At 43.9% G+C, this 22,181-nt stretch overlaps 1 protein-coding gene across 1 annotated transcript in view; it reads right to left on the reverse strand.

Moving 5' to 3' along the window:
• The window catches only part of LOC118782079 (protein unc-13 homolog C-like), a 105,530-nt gene that overhangs the window by 16,237 nt on the left and 67,112 nt on the right, over window positions 1–22,181 (reverse strand). Inside the window, exons 19-25 of the mRNA XM_036535326.1 lie at window positions 15,454–15,580; window positions 12,082–12,178; window positions 11,038–11,181; window positions 8,954–9,031; window positions 8,000–8,077; window positions 1,525–1,613; window positions 544–687 (exon numbers count right to left, since the gene is read on the reverse strand). Of these exons, the coding sequence (XP_036391219.1) occupies window positions 544–687; window positions 1,525–1,613; window positions 8,000–8,077; window positions 8,954–9,031; window positions 11,038–11,181; window positions 12,082–12,178; window positions 15,454–15,580 (757 nt within the window). The remainder of the gene's footprint in view (window positions 1–543; window positions 688–1,524; window positions 1,614–7,999; window positions 8,078–8,953; window positions 9,032–11,037; window positions 11,182–12,081; window positions 12,179–15,453; window positions 15,581–22,181) is intronic.

The raw sequence follows: 22,181 nt of genomic DNA on the forward strand, positions 1-22,181 counted from the left end.
TCTGAATCCTGCTGAATTGAATCCACAGGCTTAGAGAGGTAGGAAAAAAACTTTAGACTGGAAAGGATTTAACATTTGCATATGATTAAGAGGATTCTCTATAATACCCCATTGGCCTCGATGTTGCTTTGATGAAGGTCCGAGAGACATTTTCAAAGAGCAGATATGAAAATGTTTATATTAAAAAACCAAAACCTTTTTTTTAAAGGATAACAAAAATGACAGAGGGTTGTCAATCTTATACAGAAGACATGGTAAAATCTAATCTCTGCACGCTATTTTGAAGATTTTGATAAATACATTGGTGGCAAGATGAGGGAAAATAAATGCCTCAGAATGCTTTCAGGAATACGATGGCAATTACTCTGTATCAGTTTGACATTTCTATGCATAAACTAAAGGAGTACACATGCATCTAGATCTACATTTTTCACTCTTTTTCACACATTTTTCACTTTTCCACACTCTCTCTATACATACACACACACACACACACACACACATGCACACACACACACGCACACGCAATGCGCTATGCCGTACTTTTTATCCAGCAGATCCATGAGGGGCCTCAGCACCGTCTCCGCATCCAGAGCCGCGTTGCTTTTGTTTCCCGCGCCGTTCCCCTTCATCTGAACCAGCTCCTGGTTCATCTGCTTCACACAGTCTTCAATAACAGGCTTGAAACTAGAAGACAAGGAATAGAGCAACAGCAGCCATGTTAGCCAAGGGTATGAGTGTACTGTATGGTACATGAGGAGAATGCTAATAACTGTTATTAGTAACAGCCCATTGACTGACTAGCCCTTTTGTGTTGATTATACCACATCTCTCTCATGTCAAACACTCCGTGTTTAATAATACTGATACTGCTCTTGCCTATCAGCAGGTTATTGAATTTACTGATGGCTGACAGTTAGTGGATAGATTTATTTAACTTACCCTTTATTCAGCCAGGAAGGTCAACTGCAAATTCATTTCTCATTTATGGTGACTACCAGGGGAAAAAGGTTGGTAGGGAATGCAAGACTGTACAGCCAATCAACAGCAGAGGGTGGGGGCATGATTAGGTGGTCATATTGAGAATGTCAGTTCTGGGAATTTGGCAAAGAAACAGGGGTTAGCACCACTTCTTGTCTGATATGTGCCGTGGGATTGTTAATAAATATGGAGAAGTCACATCTGAAAGACAACATCTTCTACAACTGGACTCCAGGTCTGGAGTGAAGAGTGTCCCCTTCTGGCTGACCAGCACTTCAAACACCAACCTAGCTTTCCCAAAGACATCCAAGTACTAACCAAGCCCAGCCACTAACAGCTTCACTTACATGGCACAAGGTGGTACAGGGTGGTAGACTCTGCCACACCCACAAACCACCTCTTTATTTAGGCTAATTGATTTCTGCCTCTTTCCTATGGTTAGTATAATTTGCCATGAACACAGATAGATAGGCACACACACGCGCATGTGCACGCACTCACACACACTCACACACATACACACATGGCAATGTGGACCCGTACCTGGATCCAAATACCCCGCTCAGCTCGTCCAGGACAGCATTCAGCTTGTTCTGAAGCTCCTTCAGGAGGTCACTGGCCTCTGCGTCTAGCTGCAAGAGGAACACACCGTTTAAAAACACGCTGAGAGAGCAGAGCTGAAAAGGTCAGAGCTGACAACCTGCAGGCTGAGCGCCAGTCCTGAAAGACCAAGCCGACGTGCCCGCATCGCCAGGTTTGCAGAGGACGGACACAGCGCTCGCCGGCGGTCTTTCAGTCAAAGTGCGCTGCTGTTGAAAGGTGCTGGACCGCGCCGTGCAGTAGCCGATAGTAATCGGAGCAAGGCCAAAGCCGGCACAAAAGGCACCCTTAACAGACAAGGATTTTGTATAGTGCGTGAGGCGGACGGGGGAGGTCTTGTTGTGCTGGAGACATTATGTATGCAAGGCACATTTGTGTTTTCTTCAAAACCATTTTGGTTACTGAGCAGACCTGCAGTACAACACACAGGAGAAAGAGTCTCTGATGCATTCACAGCCACAGCTGGATTAAGAAAAATGTAAAGGTTCGGCCATGTCATTAGCGCCACAAAAACCCTTTCAGATCTGCAACAGAAAGCGGCCTCGCCGAGTCACATGACGGTTCACCCTAAACAACACACAGTTAGCCCTGAATTCAGTGAACAACCTCAACAGCGGCACTTTCCGGACCTTCAGCAGGTTACACACTGGATTACACTGGTCATTACGATGAATTCAACTTGAACCATTCAAAAGATTCAACAGAACCATTTCCATTTGCATATCGAACACAGACATAGCCACGGAGGTGTTTCTTGTACATTACATTACATTATGGCAATTCAGCAGCTCTCCAGAGTGACCTGCAGTAGGTTACAATTTTATCTATTTATACGGCTGAATATTGACTGAGGCAACTGTTGGTTAAGTAGTTTGTCCGAGGGTACAATAGTCGTGCCCTAGCGGGGAATTAAACCAGCCCTTTTGGTTATAAGCCCTGTTCCTTACCACTACACCACACTGTTGTCCTGTACCTGTGTGAACGTACAATATTTAGTGTTTCAGAAATAAGTGCTACAATTAAAGCTATAATACAGTGGGGTGGGAGCACAGTGCAGTGGTTAAGGAGAAGGACTTATAATACGATACTTAATACATTCAGATACTTAACCCACAATTGCCTCAGTAAATATCCAGCTGTATACATGGATAACATTGTAGAAAACGGTAAACTATGTAGGTCACTCTGGATAAGAGCGTCTGCTAAATGCCAATAATGTAATAATGTAACTATCACTGGGCCGGGCAGACATGGCCTTCCTGGATGCTTTTGGTCCTGGATAGAGCCTCAGACGGTAGAAGGTTAAATAAGATCAACACCCACTCACTCTGCAAAGGCATACTTAGGGAATAAGGAGAGACATTACACTCCCTCTCACTCTGGGGCCTTCTGTCGTCAAGACTCAAACCTATGACCTACCGGGATCCCTCACGATGTTTATTCGCATAACGGCCAAAGATCTACCCTGCCTTCTGCATTCCCTTAGACATCAGACATAACGCTGGCTTACATCGTTATGTAACAGCAGTGTCTGTGCTGACCTGGGTCTATGGTTTCCGGTGAAAAGACTAACCTACTTTAAAAGCTCGGTTCAGAAGGGACAGATCCAGTGGAACAAAAAACACTGACATTAGCTACTTAGGGACTCACTCAGAAATACAGGTTTATAAAATCTCATCGTCGTCGGAGGCTGAGGGTTGCTTGCTCTATTCAAGCCTCTAGGGGTGGCACGTTGTTATATGAATATTAAAAGTCCTGAACTTGCTTGAGCCAAGCAACTGGCTTTCTGTGCACGGCATTCTCAAACAGCAATCACAAACAGCAGAATCTGTTTTTCTGTTATTCTAAATCATTGATGTGAAATTACACTGAAAAGCCTTCATTCAAAATCCACGGCATTTAAAGCTTTACAGCAACGAAAAGGCATGCTTTTTTCAGTGATTCATTTTACCCATGAAGCCCATTTTTTTTCCAAATGGAGCATGTTTAAATTAAGTAATGGTGAGACATGGATGCACTGAGGATATAAATGTACAAGTTACAGGCATTAAAACTGCTCTCATTCTAAAAGCACATTCATATTCAAAATAATGACAGCATAATCCTACTCTACCTTGTAGTAAACAGGCCTAATGAATCCCATACCTCAAATTCCAAAAACCAGCAAATAGCAAAACTTTATATATATATACACATCAACTATGTACTCAGAACATCATTTACCAAGATTCATATTCAACACCTTCTCTGCTTACCATAAAATTAAACCCATAAAAAAATCTAATATACTCAGTATGGCTGCAGGTTCAAGTCAACTGCTTAGTAAATTTTAAAATGACTCTCTTTACTGCAGAACAACTCTAAGCCTTCCTGTGAATTTCTGAGCATTGCTTAACAGACAAAAGCAACGGTGACATCAGATTCTTCAGTTTCACGCTGATCCTGGATCAGTTTAGGCGCTTGTTAAAATGAACGATCAAAGTCAGCATCAGTGAGTAGCAAGCTGTTCCAGGATCAGCTTGTGGGTGTAGAAAGCACTAGCAAGAGCAGAACAGGATGCAGCCTGGTGTTTCTCTGTGCAAACATTAACCTGGCGAATTGAAATGCGGAGTCCTCAAATGGCTTCCTTGGTTACTGGGGTGATCGAAGGAGGGCATGGAGATCGGAATTAAATGATTGGCTAAGCATGTCATTATCTTCAGACAGATGGCCTAGTGTCTGTCACCAGTTTGCCTTAGAGTTTTCAAGTACTGACAGGAAAAGGAAAAAGGAAAAGTTGCACAGTTTAAACATGTTGCTGGGTGAGGGTTAACTGTCACGGCTGCTACAGTCCCAGCCATTTCCTTTCCTCCATAGACTGCTGTTAGCTGATCTTTTGTTTGCTTCTTCCGTAGACTGCTGTTAGCTGATCTTTGTACTTCCTTTGTTTGAGCTACTTCTAAAAAGTTAACATTCTACAGAGAGGAATCACTTTTGGCTCGCTTCGCATGTGGAAGTTTGATATCTGGTGTACACATAAGAGCAGAAATACTCCAAACTGTGTAACTACCTAGTACTGGAATATATGTATTTAGATACGAGAGTATCAACTCCTGGACAGGCTGGTGTCACAGCTATCATATCACAGAGATGAAGTCTGTACAGACAGGATGCTCAGCAGGGCGCTGGTGTGAGGACAAAGCCATCAGTTCATATGAGTGCTACACTTAGCTCTGCTTCCAAAATGGATCATTGCACTATTACAGAAAGGGAAAACAGTGACATAATCTCCCTCAAGCTTTGTACATGTGACTTACTCGAAGTGCGGGAAGGATTTTTTTCCATGCACTTCAGGGTCATAATTCAGGAACATAAACAGCATGCTTTTACAAGCCATAAATGGATTGCAGAGCCAAGACCTAATACAAGACTCACCTCGTTACATTCTCCCCGCTGGAATCACACCCCAGACCCAAAAAAAGTGCCCTACTATTTCTGCACAATGCGTTTGATCTAATGGCCACCGTTTTTTTCTGGAACAAACTGGTACATTTGAGGTGTTTAATGCTGCACAGCCTCATAGGTAAGACTAGAAACCTGAATTGTTTTTAATCAATTCCTGGGAGGATGTGTGCTGTTGTACTCCTAATTCATATTTGAATGCATGATTCGCCTTTGGGTACCGTGAGAGTCTTGACAAGTATAAAAACACAATCACTCTTGTTAAACTCCACTCTTCTACAGTTTGTCATTCCGTCTGTCTCAGTCTGGCAGGTAACTTCATCAGGCATTAGGCCATACAGATTAAAAAAATATTACTGCAGTTACACCACTGAGACATACACAAGGGGCCATAGCATCAGAGAATGAGACACAAACATGCATTCCAAAACATACATGTCTCGTTGTTTGCGTTCCTGTAAAATGATCTGAACACACTCCCTAGACAACCTGCACCTATTAAAATGGATAATACATCACCATTAACTTGTGATCAAAACAGGATAGGACACCAACATATCTGTACTGACTGACAAACCCTGCCCACTGAAAAATGGGCTAGAAAATGCTGGATGTACCCCTAGCAGATTTGTACACTCTGGCCTGGACCTTTGTCAGGGACGCTTGAATGAATAATAGCAGACGGTTCTCTCCATGACAGCAGAACGAAGGCAGTTTGACACCTTTTGCCAGGTGACAGGAAGTCTGCATATCTTGTGATAATTGAAATTGATGACATAGGGGCTCTCACCAGTACCCTGTGCTAATTAGAGAGAGGAAATCTGAAAACTACCCAGAAAACAACGCGAAACCAAAGCAGCAGCACCATGCCCTTTTTTTTCACAAGTTGCACAGAATGTGAACTATTTATGCGTATTATTAGAGAAGAGTTTCGTGTTCAAAAGGGAGGCACTTCTGTAAGAGAGAGCATATAAAGGACACCTACAGTCTATTCTGTGAAAAAAGTGGTAAAGTGAAAATGAAACTCTACTGGGCATCAAGTTCTTGAAAATTAACTCTAAGTAAAGTGCTTCAGCAGGTTTACTGTACCAGACACATGGCAAGTCAATGGCGGATTCATAAATATGTGGCACATCCAAACTCAATTACGTCCTGTGGGGTTTGATTTCTCCATTATAAAAAACACCCCTGTGTGTCTTCTTTTAAACACTGTGGCTTTCATGGATTGTTTATCGCGGGGTGCCGCTGATGCCACGCCTCAGACATAATGTGGACACAAAATAATAACGAGGAATCTGGTGACGGCGGACCCTGCCGTGATTGAGCCGGTGTTTTATGGGGATTGAGACAACATTCCATTACGGGAGACTCCAACCCATCGTCAGCTGCACACACAGCTACAAATCACTGCAAAAACCGGGGGGGGGGGTCTGCAAAGTGTGGTGAGGGGGGGGGGGGTGACCTGGAATTCAGCAGAGAAAGAGAACTGGAGACAAACAGCACCATATGCTAACTGAGAGTGTTACGCTTATTTGACGCATTTCAAAATCAAGCTCAGGTATGCAGTGCGGCAAACTGAACTTAACGATCTGAGGGCAAGAGTAGCCTATAGGTCTTTGCTGCTGAAACCTGCAGGTTCATAGCCACATGGACAGTATATATGCTCAGCATGCATGCTCTTTGCTGACAGGATTCAGAAATTTGGCAGACAGCTGCACTGACCACTGAATGGTGGCCACTGTGAGCATTCATGCATGTGGGGTAGCAATCTTTTAAGATCAGTGCTCTGTCTGCTGTTCACTCCTGGCTGCTGGGGAAAACAATTAGTAGAAATTTAGTGCACCCTGTGGTGCTTAATACCAATCACACACTTCCACAGGTTAACTAAGTGGAAAGCTGTTTGTCTTAACTGAGGAATTACGTGCAGGGCCTGGGAGTAGTCTGGGCTCTTTCGCAGTCTATCTCTCTTAGCCCCTCTGCATTTAAAATCCCTTTGTTCTTAAAATAGCTGGGAAGATTTGAAACCTTTTGAGGAGGCCATCAGGCTGACCCCAAAAATCTCCTGAATATACACATTTTGGGGTTGAGGACTGGGAACTGGGGAAATGCTACCTGCTGAAATAGCCATGGGTGCAGAGGTGGCAGAAGAACACATAAAAATACACTTGTGACAGCAATGCAGGACCGAGAGTCTGTGAGAGAATGGTTTGTCCTTCCCTGCTGTATGCCAGGTGAATCACTGCAATCTAAGCAACCATAGCAACATGCTCCGTAAGGGGGTGAGCAGAGCAGGGGCAGGGCTAGGGGCGTGCACTTAAAGCTCATTGGCTTAATGGTGACGGCAGTGCTGAGAGTCCCATGTGCAGACACACCTTGCAAACGGACACAGTCCCTTCCTCCAGCAGTCCCCGGGCAAACAACAAAGAGAAACATAACCACAAGGAAACAAGAGCAGTTACAGGCAAGAGGCATAGACACACGCACGCACAGACACACGCACACACACTGATGCACGCTCATACTTCCACACACACACACACACACACACACACACTTCCACACATATGTACACTTCCATACCCACGCATGCGCGCACAGACACACTTCCACACGCACACATGCACACAGACACACACACACATACACACGCACACACACACGCACTCTCACTCACACACACACATATGCATAAAGACACATGCACACACATATGCTCACACACACACGCGCGCGCACACACACACACACACACACACACACACACACACTCCAGTAGAAACGACACTGATGCTCATCACATTCTTGCTTGTTAGAGGACTGGGAAAACTTCATGCAAATCCAGGAGGTGTTACTCTGATGTATGCCACTGATAGTCTGTCAAACTCAGTTACAGCTTTCAGGCACACATATGATCATCATCGCAGGCAAAGGCAAGGGCACAGTAGCAGTACACATGTGGGGAGCTGAGAGTACAGACCTGTTTCCCGCCCATAGATTCAAACATCTTCTCCAGTTGAACTCGTAGCTGCTGAATGTTATTGAGGAGGATACAGGGCTGTCAGAGAGATAGGAGAATTTACATTACAACGTGGCAACTCAGTGAGGCTGTTAATTTTTTGGACAGGATTTGAACCAACAACCAACAACCTCCCGGTTATAAGTCTTGACCCGCACCTGTTACAAGGCCACTCAATAAGTCAAAAACCTGTATATAATATGCAGTACATAGGGGTGATATTAACAGTACATAGTGTATGACTTGGGACACAAGATTTGGAAATCACATAAATGACAAAATTAACTCCTTGAAGGCAAAGCAATTCAGATAAAAGGATTCATACAATCATAAAACAAGCTACATTTCGGACTGTAAGTTTCAGCCCCAGAAGAGACAAGTGAACAGAAACATACAACACTTAGGTTACATTAACACTGCCATCCCTCTGAGACGAGTGCTCAGGTACTAAATAATTCCTACATATCTGAGAAGAAGAGAAATCTGGAGGAACAGGAGGGCCAGTATTGCCCTTAGAATCCATCTGAACATTCTGTACACCTCCACACAGTATGTTTTTCTTTATTTTTACTGCTTCCTTTGTATTTCCAAATATTCCTGCAGGAAGGGTAAATGCACAGAGTTCTTTCCCTCCTGTCAACACAGTCGATGGTTCTGACCATAAAACGCAGATGTCTATTTCAAAACACACTTAATATGTGGAATAATTGCTCCTAATTCACTTCATGGCATGAAGCGTGACACGTTAGTGAATGTAAGGCTGTGGGTTACTGCCCCAGACTGCTGCAGCTCTTCTAGAATGCTGAGCGGTCACCGTGGAAATGAGACAACTGGAAGTCCAGGGGAAGATGGAACATACATGCAAAAGAGTGAATGCATGACAAAACCACAGACAGATTTTACAATCAGGCTTACCACTTTCTCCTTACTCAGATGATTGCTAAAATCCTTTGATACAATGGCTGCATACTGTAGTAGGACTTTGTTGATGGTCTGGAAGGAAAAAAGAGAGGCAAGTTACTTGACGATGAAGCATTCACTACTAGCTGTCATAGTTAAGTGAGTAAAGTGAGACTAAATTATACCACGCGATATACTGAACAGAATAGCCCAATTTAAAGACCAAACTATATAACTGGATATCAAACTGTACCAATCACCATTTTACCGTTTTATTTATTTTATTTTTTAAATCAGCTTTTAGAGATCAAGCTTTGTAACTTAAGGCCTCTATCAGGAGGAAAAAAATAATAACCAATGATTGCAGAATGCATCAACATTTCAACATCAAGACTGCATATTCAAGATCCCTGTGGGTAGCTTGCACCTGTGTACCAGCTCAATTACATCCAATTTGGCACCAAATTCTGGCCAGTGAACAACCAAATAAACATTAATGACTTTGGTGCTCAATTATACAGGACAAGGGGATTAATAAAAAGTGATTCTTTATTATTGTGAAAAACTATCAGAGTCTGGATGGGTCAACTTGCAGTCCAAGACTGAATTCATCAAGACACTGATACAGACGCATATCCTGGTATTAGAGGTGAAATGAAAATTTATTAAATTTTTTTTAGAACTGACACTGAACCTCTTTTTCCACAGATTGAAAAACACTAATTTTCATGAGTTTACCGGATCAGGTCACATGTAAAGGCTCTCAGGGGGGAATACTACAGAGCAGAATCTGAGGGGGCAGCAGTGTGGCATAGCTATAAGGCGCAGGGCCTGTATCCGAAAGGCTGCTGGTTAGATTCCATGTCTGTGCACTGCTGCTGTGCCTATGGGCAAGGCACTTAACCCACAATAACCTCAGTAAATATCCAGCTGTATAAGTGGATAACATGTAAAAAAAAATGTAACTTTTGTAAATTGCTCTGGATAAGAGCATCTGCTACATGACACCAATGTAATGTAATTATGTAATACTGTCCTCTTCTCAGCATCTGAAACAAGGACCACAAACACTATCGATCTGTCCTATATTTGCAGTTTCCCTGTGATCCGCACTATGTTTGTTAGCACTTGGCACAACACCACCTATTTATGCAGCCTCCGTACAGAAACTCCTCCTAAAAAAGCCTGTATTGAGTATGTATGTCCTCTCCAGTCAGATAGGATTTATCGCCTGACAGATGCAATCAAGGGACTCGATGTCCCTCCAAGTGTGAAAGTGCGATCCCTAGGACGAACGCTGGTGTGCTGGGGGGAGACAGACATGGGCAGAGGTGTGCCTGGGCCTTTTACAATCCCCCCCCCCAAAAAAAAGGACTCCAGAAGCACCCGCATGCAGGGATACTGAAGTACCTTTACATGACTAGGAAATCAAGGCTACAGTGGCACACTGGGTGATGTGTGGAACTGTCTGTTCACGTGAAGACACAGTTTGGAGCAGTGCTAAGGTTCATTCAAGATGATTCAAGATTCAATATTCAAGATTAAACTGAATCCAGTTTAACAATAAGGCAAGCAGCAGGGGTGGGGGCAGTCAGCAATATGTGGGTCACTGGAGAAGAATACATTTCCCAAATTAAGAAGGCAACCCACTAAGAAGGCAATCAAGCCAAACCGCTCTAGTGACAGGTATACTTCTGCACTGATTATAAATGTGCAAATGTAAATTATTGCAAGTGTACAAATCCATACAGCAACTATAACCTGCAACGTGTTAGAGCTCATTTTACTCTGCAATTTAGCCTATGTCACTTCTCTTGTAATGCATCTCACTCTCTCTTTTTCTCATGCACAGTCACTGCCTCAGACCTGCCTCTGTCTTCTGCATGCACACCCATCAGCCTCTGGGGCATGGGATCTCTGTCTCTCACTCTTTCTCCATGTGTCATTCACGGTCTCTTTCACCCTCTCCCTTTCAGATGTAAACCCACCCAGAGAAGGGTCATGCCATTTCTCTCTGTCTATCCCCCCCCCCCCGCATGTTTCGCTCGCAGTCTCCTCTTTCTGTATGCATACCCAGAATCCCCCTGGGGCTCCCTCACCTTGGCGAATCGGCACATGAAGTGCGCCAGCGCCTGCGGATTGGGGCACTCCAGCTTCCTGATGATCTCGAAGCTCTGGTTGAGCTGGGTGAAGACGTCCACCACAGAGCAGGAAAACAGGGCGTGCTCCGAGGTCTGCTGGAACTGCAGAGGGGACCAGAGAGACTGTAAGGAACCCACTGTAGCCTAACTGATGATGCAGTAATGTAAACGCAATTTATACACATACGTGCACGTGTGTGTATATAGTTATATATATATATATATATATATATATATATATATATATACACAGTAGAATGGGAGATTCACAGCATGACATATCTGCTAACAAATCTGCAGAAAGTGCGTGATATATATATAATATACGTAATTATATATATGCATAAATATCACACATATTAATTCACCTAGTGAGGTTGTCACACCTTTAAAATAAACTTTTTTTGCTTTATTTTGTGCACAGTTATTAGCATAAGGTTGTGGTGGCTGCTTGTTTCACTCTCATTACGGGAGTTTACCCTTGGAATAAATCAACATTTGTCGTTAACTTGTGCATGCCACTATAGTTCCGCACAAACACAGCTCAGTGACTTCGGCAATCACCGCATTTTTATGGAAAAAAATTTTGTTTTGCACCGGAGCACTTATGTGTATTTGTGAGTGAAAGTTAAGGGCGAATGTTGATTGAATCCGGGAGATTAGCCCGTGATTTACACGCGGTTTGAAGTGACACGGCTTTGCCAACCAGCAAACAACTCCATAAATATTCATGCAGCTCCCGCTCTCTCTCCCTCGTCACATGATGAAGTGTGAGATCATTAGCCTTATCGCTGCGACGTGCGGCTGGTGTTACAACTTACAACAGCAGCATCGGCGGCCCTGAAAATGAAAGCAGGCCCTGGGGAACTTGAGCAGACTCCTTGATTTGCTCAGACGCAGCTCATATTTACACGGGTTTGAGCGGGAAAAATGAAAGAGAGATACAAAGAAAAAAAAAAGCAACAGTTTCTACAAACAGCGCCTCAGCCCGGCGGCACTCACGCCATCCTTTTTATCCCTCTCCAGTGCGCCGTGCAGGAACTCCATGGAGACGTCTTCGTTCTCATCCAGCCACTGAATGACAAAGGGCTCGAACCACCTGGAGGGGGACGGGACGGCAAATGAATTCCGTTAGGAGCCGCGGTGCAGAGACAGGGCCCGCGACGGACGCACGCCCCAGGGGGGCGCGTCTGCGTCGAGCGTGTCAGGCCCCGTCTCTGTAGCCTGCTCCACTGCGTCATCCCTCCCGCACCACACGCATGCTGGGTCGTGAGCTGAGGTATGAATGAGGCGGCCACATCGATTATCACCCCCCCCCCCTTTCCCCGTACATAATAGTGTAATCTGAAGGGATGGCGGGGGTATGAGGCGAGGGTAGCCTCTCCTCGGGTGCTCATATTTGCTGTAAGCCGCTACAATGCCGCAGTCTAATGAGGCTACACACTGAACAAACCTCATTACATGGACTGAGACACATTTGTGCCACTGACTTCATTCAATTAGTTCTCAGAGGAAGCGAAGACGCTGTGCTGCAGCTTAACGATTCAACGCCAGCGACAGAGAGAGAGAGAGAGGGAATGAGAGAAAGGGAGGGAGACACTCGTGCAATATTAACTACAGCTGTAAAAAGGAAAAAAGAGTCTGTTAAACTGATCGCTACTGCATAATCAGAGGGAGCTGTTTAATTATCAGTGGGAGAAAGCTGCATTGATGGTGAATGCATAAAAAAGTAAGATGTATATTATTGGAGGGCTTGCAAAAATAAATGTAATTGGTATGGGGACACTTAAAATTTTGATGTCTCTTCAAATTGAATGGAGAGGGGTGGCAGTGCAGAACTCTGGGTAGGGAACCGAGAATACGACCAGAAGGTTTCAGGTTCAGAACCTAGGTAGGGCACTGTCCTTGTGCCCTTCAGCAAGGTATTAAACCTGAATTGTTTTAGAATATATCCAGCATAAAGCTATATGTGAAATGCGAATATGTACATATGTACATATGCTACATAATCCACCCTAGATGACGGCGTTTTCTAAGCAAATAAAGGTAATGGGATATTAAAAAGGACAAGTGCTTCCATGCTGAAAACACAGTACCTTCCATATCCTCACTCAACAAACATTAACAGGAACAAAGTGACATTCTCAAGTCTCTCCTAATTAAAACAGCTCACTTGGTCGCATATAATCCTTAAAAGCAACTCTGGATAAACTGCTGCTCAGCACTAAAACATTAGCGCTGCAAAAACGCGAGGCATTTTTTTCCTGTCAGCTGATAATACAGAGTATTGCCCGCTCACGGTGATATACTATCAATCCCAGGATAGATTTACCACATAATAAGAGGCATTAATGCAAATGGGTGCAGAACGCACAAATATAATGGCGGTAAATCATATGGAGTGGAGGAGCCGGGCCAGCCATGGAGCGCAAGAAATACAGGGAAAGAGTACAGGAGGCAGATGAGGGCTGGAGAGACAGACACAGAGCAGAGGGAGCAGGGAGACCCGCGCCCATTATCCTTCCACACTTCACCTGTTCTGCCAGGTCCCTCTCTGCATTCAGGAAACAGCTGAAGACACAGCTCTTCTGCTCTCACCTGAGCACCTGAAACTCTACCCCCTAAAGGAACGTCTCATGTCTCAAAACTGTTTTCTATTAAACTACATAAAAAGTGTAATCTAATGGTTTAATGCACTCGTTATCTCTACCAGCTAGCTTGTACCTTCCCTGGCCAACCACTGAAACCTGGTCATGCTGCGCTTCTAATATTGTTGACTCCGTATGGTTTTTTGCTTGTGTTGTACTCTACCTCACTTGTAAGCTGCTTTGGATAAAAGCATCTGCCAAATTGGAACTGTACACATCCTGTCCCCGTACTGTCGCTATACTTACTGTATGCACTTTTGTACGTCGCTTTGGATAAAAGCGTCTGCTAAATGAATAAATGTAAAATAAATGTAAATGATTAAATGGAAATGGAAATGAGAGACGGAGATGTGTACTGAGTAGAGACGTGTATAGTCTGACATGTATAGAGACAGGTGAGGAGAGACAGGTTGCATATAGACATGAGTAGTGTATTGGAAGACATTATAGAGACAGTTACAGTCCATAGAGACTGGTGTAGTGTACGGAGACAGGCGCACTAAGGACAGACAGGAGTACTGTACAGAGACGTGTGTAATGAATGGTGACAATTATAGTCCATAGAGACTGGTGTGGTGTACAGAGTGAGGAGAAGCACAGAGTGCTGAAACACAGATGTGGTATAGATCAGCGTGCAGACAGGTGTCTAGAGGAGATACAGGATTGTGAGGTTTATTGTGGAAAGTTATTTGCTGCGTAATATAGTATAGTCAGATTCTGGTGAACAGGTGCGGTGAAGCACAATATAGAAAGGTTGTATCAGTGAAACAGGGACGCAGTAGTGAGTATGAAAATGTAAGGAAGCTACAAATCCATACAAAATATAATACATTGAGAATATATTTTTTAGCTCAATCAACATATTGAAACTATACGCAAATTACTGCTGTTTTGGTATATTGCAGTATATGTCTGGCTTATCACCTTTTAAAAGTATTTGCAACACAGTCTTCGACTGAGCAACATATTCCTCAGTATATCTGCAACATATTTCATTATCGTACGGGCAGTGAGACAGACAACGGCTGTCAGTGGAGTTCAGTGAAACAGGTGATCAGTGGAGATGCAGAGGAGCAGCAGAAGTGGATGAGATTTGGAAAAGCACTGGAGCAGAAAGATGCAGTGAGCACAGCACAGCTGAGAGGGGCAGCACAGCACAGAAAGACAGAGACGAGCAGCCGACCGCAGTGAGATACAGGGGAGCAGAGGTTTGTGTGCAGTAAGAGGCAGGGTCTTGGCTCTTTAGCATCGGCCAGGGAAGGGTGACACTGCTATGTCTGTCTCCAGGAAAATCAATACAGCTCAATGTGCTGTTTGACTGACAGGAGATGTTGAGCTGGGTGCTATATCCTGAATGGCACCTCTAAAGCCCTCCCTCACACAGATGCAGACATTCATAATTCAATCTAATGGAATGGCTGATTTTGCACCACCAACAAGGCTGTAGTTGAGGGCAGCGTGTTCCTAGGGACACATTTGAAAATACGGCCCACGCTACGAAGCAAGGATTACCTCTCATCACACTGTGGAAGGGGTTTAGGTCAGCCATCAGCTAAATTAAGGAAGCTTTTTTTTCCGTTGCAGTGTAGAGGGACTGATTCATTACGACTGAAGAGGTGGGAAGATTGACTGCCGCTCGGGGATCAAGTTTATTTCATAAAATACTTGAACGGGCCGCTGTTTGTCTAAGACAGATCATTCCAGTGGTGGTGGCATGGATACCTACAGAGAATATTCCGGAACGGTGTCCTTGAAGGCAGGGAGGTCTTTGACGTACTCGTTGTGGAACCATTTCACTTTGAAGTGCAGATTCATGTACTCCGTGCTTTTACACAGTCTGTGTTTTTCATGTTCTGTAAGAAAGAAAAAACAGATAAACGTGTTAACGGATGTGTACTGCATAGACTCTCTGTTCTTAAGTGGCTGTGTCGTCTGTGCGAACGAAACGAACTGATTGACACATGTTGATTCCAGTTCATATCATCTCATCTCGCGTACGCGTGTCATGGGAATGACAAAGGTCGACAAAAAATCATCATTAACCGAAGCAAAGGGATTACAAATTATGACATCATCTTGCATAAAAGATGCAACAGAAAGAAACAAAATGTGATGCTTCCTTAAAACCTTAAAGACTCATAGACTTAAAACCTTGAATTTATTTAACTGATATTTGTGTGTTCTATCTTGTTGTCTTTTGTGTTGTTTTAACCTGCTCTGGGCTACAAATGCAAATTAGCCTTGAGGCTAACTCTGGCACATTTAGACTAATGTGTGAACTGAAATGTTGATTAACGTCTACTGCCTCTGTTAAATAAACTGTTTAAATGTATAAATAAATAAAACATGCAACCTCTCCAAAGGGCACCGTGAAAATTGGTCTGAATACTACAACTGTCCTTCTGTAACACTTGGCCCTGGCATACACCTAAAATACCTTCCCCTCACATCGAGGGAGATATACACAGAGGGACAACCCGGGCTGCTTGAGGTAGGCCGAGCCTGACAGATCACGAATGTGGACAGACACGGTATCGTCCTTTGGCTGTTCCGCGGGGCTAATCGCCAGCTTGACAAATCCAAGAACAGGTAAAAGAAGCAGGAGGCGTTGAAACAGACCGAGCAGAGCAATCAAGATTTCATGGCTTGGTGTCTCCTGAGGTGCTTTAAAGTAAAAAAAAAAATCCAAGATGTATTAAGAAGAGACACCTGAATGTCCTTGCCAAAAGGAAGCATGTAATAAAGCCAGACAGGGTACATAATGAAAGTTAAATTGGATGAGGGCTCCTCTGTACTGTTTTACCAGAAGCGACCGCAGGGTAGTCCATTAGCTGTCTGGCTACCAGGCTGATAGAAACTGCGGGTAACCAAAAGACATTTCCATCCCCAACACACAAATTCGCCTCCCTGGGCATTACCGTGGACTCCAGAAACTGAGATTATGACCATGCAAAAGCACTGTCCAAAGCTGTGACTGACTCATGATCAGAAAGTTACAGCATGGCTTTTGAGGAAAGTCTTTGGGGAAGATGGAATTAAACTCAAACTGAAAGAATCCCCTAAGTCACCTAGGGGTGGTTCTCCGAAAAAAATGAAAACAAGGAGAATATTTAAGCTAGAAAGACAAAATCTTTACAAATCTGACCCTTTACCTCACCCAAGCCAAGTCAGTTTTCATTTACTTTTCATTCCTGCTATATTCACATCAGAAGATAATTGTATAACCTGTGAGGTTTACTTTCAGACCAAAACCACCGGATGTCATACATAGTAATAAGCAGTGGAGCGTAAGAGTATTTAAATCTGAATTCAGTACTCCTGAATAAAACGTGGATAAGTTCAGAGCACAGATGAGAAAGACATTCTTTTTCTTCACAGTGGGTAACGGGATGCAGTATGGAAATATTGTTGTTAACGTTTTAGGTTATCTAATAACATTTATTTCAAGTTAACAACAATGTATACTGGCAGACTGTTGTCATACATCCTCTCCAGCTCTCAAAGACACTCTCAGACTTTCAGGTGAGCATACCAAGCTATTCCCAATGTACAGTATGAAGAATCAGCTTCACAATGAAGCCTGAAAATTACCACACCATCCCTGGATCATTTGATTGCTGTGCATGTTCACGGTATCAGCAAGCAAGCTTTTACAAATGAAGCAACAGAAGAAATCAGATTTGCATAGTTAAGTAATTCAAGCCACTCTGCCTTTCCCCTGATCAATATTACACACACGCGCATGGACCCGCTGTCACACGCACACGCACACACACACACACACACACACACACACACACACACACACACACGGACCCACTGTCACACACACACGGACCCACTGTCACATGTACACACACACACTCATGGACGCACACACACACACACAAATAATCATAGCATCTCTTAAAGTGGAACGCAGTCCTCACACTCAGAGACTCTGCAGTGGGAGTCTCACACGGTGACTGTTTCGGCAGACTCACTCAGGAAGCCGCCCACCCTATACAGGGCAGACAGGGTTGCCTGCTGGTTCCCTCTGTCAGACCAGCACCCCACACTGACTTTCTAAGAGGTTCACTTTGGTCTTGGATTGATAATCCAGCACTGTGCTATCTCCAGTAGCAGAGCTGCCCATCTCCCTCACCTTTGTGATGTCTTCCTTCTTAAATGGCTGAAGCCCAAAGGCACTTCCCAGCTATTACATCATGCCACTGTACATTATTCGGTACACTAGCCTGGTATAATAGCAGGGAAATGTAATAATGACAGAATAATCCTTGCAGTCTGTCGTTACAGAGAGGTGGTTATCTTTTTTTATTTTTACTACCACTTTACTTTTGTTTCCAAATCCTCCTGAAATTCAAAAATACTCCCAGTTAATCCCAAGGACACTTTTATAGAATACTTAATGATCATAGGCATGGAAGCCACAAAGAACATTTATAACCAGTTTAATGAAAGGTCTGCATTAATTATTCAAGTCTGCGGCTAAATATTTCAGAAAGCCGAAGTGCACAACTCATCCTCCTGAAATTACACAAAGCTGAGAGTTAGGCTAACATGGATAATAAAGAGAGTTAAACATGATTTTTTCATAATGTTAAAATATGTGGCACTACTACACTTCCTTTTTAGCTAGAAACAAACATCTTAACGCAATACAATCATTGTTCACTGGATTTTTTAATTCGTTTAGAAAACACACCAGATGTGAATGTGTTTTTTTTTTTTTTTGAGCAACGCTGTGAAAGCGGTCTCCGCAATGTAGCCTCTCTGGATTCGCGCGTCAAAAAAAAAAAGTCTTCATAATACATATTTACCTGTCTAGCACTGGGAGATAGATAATGAGTCTCCAAGACTTTTATTTTCATATCAGTGTGGCAGCGTTCCTTTTCAAAAGCCTCCCCCGAGCTTATTTACAGGAGAGACCTGTTTGAGTGCCGAGCCAATACTAAACAGCTTCTTTGTGCCCTTTGTGTTTTTATAGACAAACAGTCTCGGGCAAGGTTTCCCTTTTGTCCCGTGCACAGTCCGAACGATTTCTATCTCCGTGTCCTTTGTGTGCTGTGCCTTTTTCTCTCTCTGTGGGCTGTATGGAGACCTCAGATCTCACGCAAGCGCTCATGGACACAGGATGAGAGAGCAAACCCAGAGCACCACTTCATTCACTCAGCTTGGACAGCGGGCCACCTCTGTGGCAGACCGAGACCCTGGCTGTGCCAGTAACATGCAGAGAAGGCACGAGCCCCGCCCACCTACACCCTCCATGCTGCCCCCTAGTGGTGTCCAAGCATTGCGCACACCAGCAAGCGCTAACCCTGTCACTGAAGGAGGGGGTGCCCCCAGTCAGACGCAGCTCGGTGGGGTTTCCGTCTCACCACCACTCCCCTTCGCACCTGTTCGAAAGGCAGTTGGACGAGGGGGAAAGCGGTGTGGAACTCTCAGCTGCGCCGGTGCGGGCATCGCCCTCCCGCCATCACTGCTTTGCCGTCTGCAGTCTGTGACACACACAGATGCCAGGAGAGCCTCCGGTGGCTCTGCTCCTGCGCTCCTGCCCGCTCCCTACTGTGTGACAGCAAGTGTCCCGCGCCAGGGGGTCTCAGGCCTCGGCGCTGCGGGAGAGCGTGGTGACCTGTCGGGGACGGTCAGGGAGGGCACCACTGATCCTCAGAGACAGGCCCAAGCTTATCTGTGCCCAACATCCCAGAGGCCTCTGCAAACCAGCACACAACCACCACCCCCCCCCCCACCCCCCCCATCCCGGGAGCACACCAGACACAGGTATGCCAGCCTCACACCTCTGTGTGCCCAGCTTCCAAATTCAAACATTTTATTTTGTGGAGTTTACATTCCCAACAAGGGGATGAGATGAAAATCATGAAGGCAATTTAAAAAAAGCTCCTTAACCCTGTGGGCTAAGGGACTGCACTCCCATCCTTCACATCGGTGTGCTGTGAAAAACTAGTATCCTGAAGCTTTAACATCTTCATCAAGGCAACAAGTTCAACTGGACATCAGAGAGTTATCTTCTTTTCATCAGTCACCCACCATAACTCTTAATACATAATAAAACCAGCACAAGGAGAACACAAAATTGTTCAATGTAAACACTCAATTCCCTTCTCCCTTCCGCGGGACTGTATCTATCCGAAATCCATCCAGGCTAAATGCGGGGACAGGGAAAATGATGACTGTCCTGAAGAGGACGCCCTTTTCTCCCGCTTCACTGGTTTCTTGCGGTGAACACACCATTAGCATTAAAAAAAAAAATCCAGAAATCAAATTTATTTTGTGTTACTTGTACAGACAGTCTCTTTTTTACGTGTCTCTAACTGCTATATTAGGTCCGTTTCTGAGTGCATCATCTTGCATCCCCTTTCATGAAATCATTTCAATTCCGTAACTGTGGAACTGAAATGAACCGGTGACACTGTGTTGATTATTATAAAGCGCGGCTCTGCAAACAGAGCACAAGACTGATGAGAATAAGGCCTCACCCGGCTATTAAACCGTGTTCTGTTACAATAATGTTCATTGCTATTCTGTGAAAATCATTTTAAAAACATAATTTCTACTCCAGAGTCCATTCTGACTCATTCTGTGTGTCAGTTTAAAGTATTAATATCATTCAGGGCTACAACCATGACTGCACCTGACCAGTAGTGACCAGCTGACAGGTTATGTAGAAAAAAAGTCTCTCGCTGTCTCTTTGATATTCCCATACGGTATTTTCGCTCTTTTTCCTGCCTTGTTCTACTCTATAAATGCCATCAGTTGATGGGTGACTGACATTACATTAAAATAACATACAGTACATGTATTTGCCTCATGACATCTCTTCAATCACATACCACTACACAATCAGTTTTTTTTTTCTTCTTTTTTGAGATTGGTTTCCCACGGGGGTTTGAATGGGCCCACCAAACAGCACACACACCCTCAGAAAGCGAAACGGACTCATGCTCTCCTGCAGCACCCGTCCGAATTTAAGCGTGCTGTACTCCGCGGCATTACTCTGACACAGCCGGGGCATTATTCAGGAAAAAGCACATTTACACACGCTGCATAGTCATTAAAAACAGCTTTAGCAAAACAGACAGAGGCAATGTTAAACAGTTATGGAAATTACACACACCAAGGGGCGGATGTGATAAGCCTCCCTATCAGCCCGGGCTTTAAATTGACTATTATTCTCCCAGTGTTGTAAGAGGCCCCGGAGACTCACACTCTCGGGACCACGGTGGTGTCCTCTTATGAATTGAAGAAACTCATCCCCAAACAACAACAGGGAAAAAAAAGAAAGAAAAATCCATGTCGGCTCTGTTGTTTGCAAGTTTTTTTATGTTTTCCCTAACATAATTCCTGTGACTGCCTGTGACTGACAGCTGCCAAAAAGAATGATATAAAATCCCCACTAGGCTGTTGGCATAGAGGGTTTATTTGTAGAGTTTTGCTGCAGTAGTCCCTATGCTTTACCATATGATACAGTAAGTTTTTCCCTTTTTTGTAATGCAAATGCATCCACACAAAAGGTTATTGAGGCTCCTTCTTGGATAGAGCCCCAGTGCAATTCAGAAACACTGAGTAAAGCAGCCTCTTCAGAGTGACATTAAACAAAATATCAGTTATGTCAGCCATGATAAAATGTAGCACTGCTTTAAATTCACTATTGATTTTTAAAACTATCCTCATGGCTGCACGATTTAGGATGGACAGCATCGACTCTTAAGTCGATACGTACCGCTGCTGGAATTGAAAGCCAGCCACATTTCCCAAATGTCCACACTCAACTGTAAATTCCTCCGCAATGTGACAACCCCACATCGGGATTTGCCACCTCCCCTCTCACCTCAACGCCAAAACGCGAAAATTAAATTATTCAGTCCAGAAAATTAAACACTTTTTCCTGCATAAATCTCTGCCATCTAGTTAAAACCTTTGGGGAAAACAGAGGAACAGATTCACACAAGGACTGCCTGGATTTAGCGCCCATAAAAATGTCGCAAAAAAAAAAAAGTGCGATTTGCAAACCACATGGTGGAGAGTGCTCTTAACTGCACTGCGAAGGAAACAGCCAGACAGTATACAGCGATATTCATGACTAATTCATTTGTGTTATCTTTGTGCATTTCAGTACTAAAATGATTCATTCATACACAAATCAAGCTCATTACATAATGTGTCCAATTCACAAAGTTCACTGCTAATTAGGACGCAATTAACATTCATTTTTTAAAGAACTCAAGACTGAAGGTATTTAGATGGTGGTTTATTTAAAACTGATGGAGAATACAGTACAAACGTGTGACCAATAAACTTAGGCAGGCTAGAGAGAGAGAGCATTCCTCACAAGGATATCCCACCATACAGTTAACGAAGACAAAAATAATTTGTTGGTACAGGCTGAGAAGTCAATCAATAAAGGAACTGCTTGAGGAAATTGAAAACTCTGTT

The sequence above is a fragment of the Megalops cyprinoides genome, chromosome 8, assembly GCF_013368585.1.
Source record: "Megalops cyprinoides isolate fMegCyp1 chromosome 8, fMegCyp1.pri, whole genome shotgun sequence".
Taxonomy (NCBI): Eukaryota; Metazoa; Chordata; class Actinopteri; order Elopiformes; family Megalopidae; genus Megalops; species Megalops cyprinoides.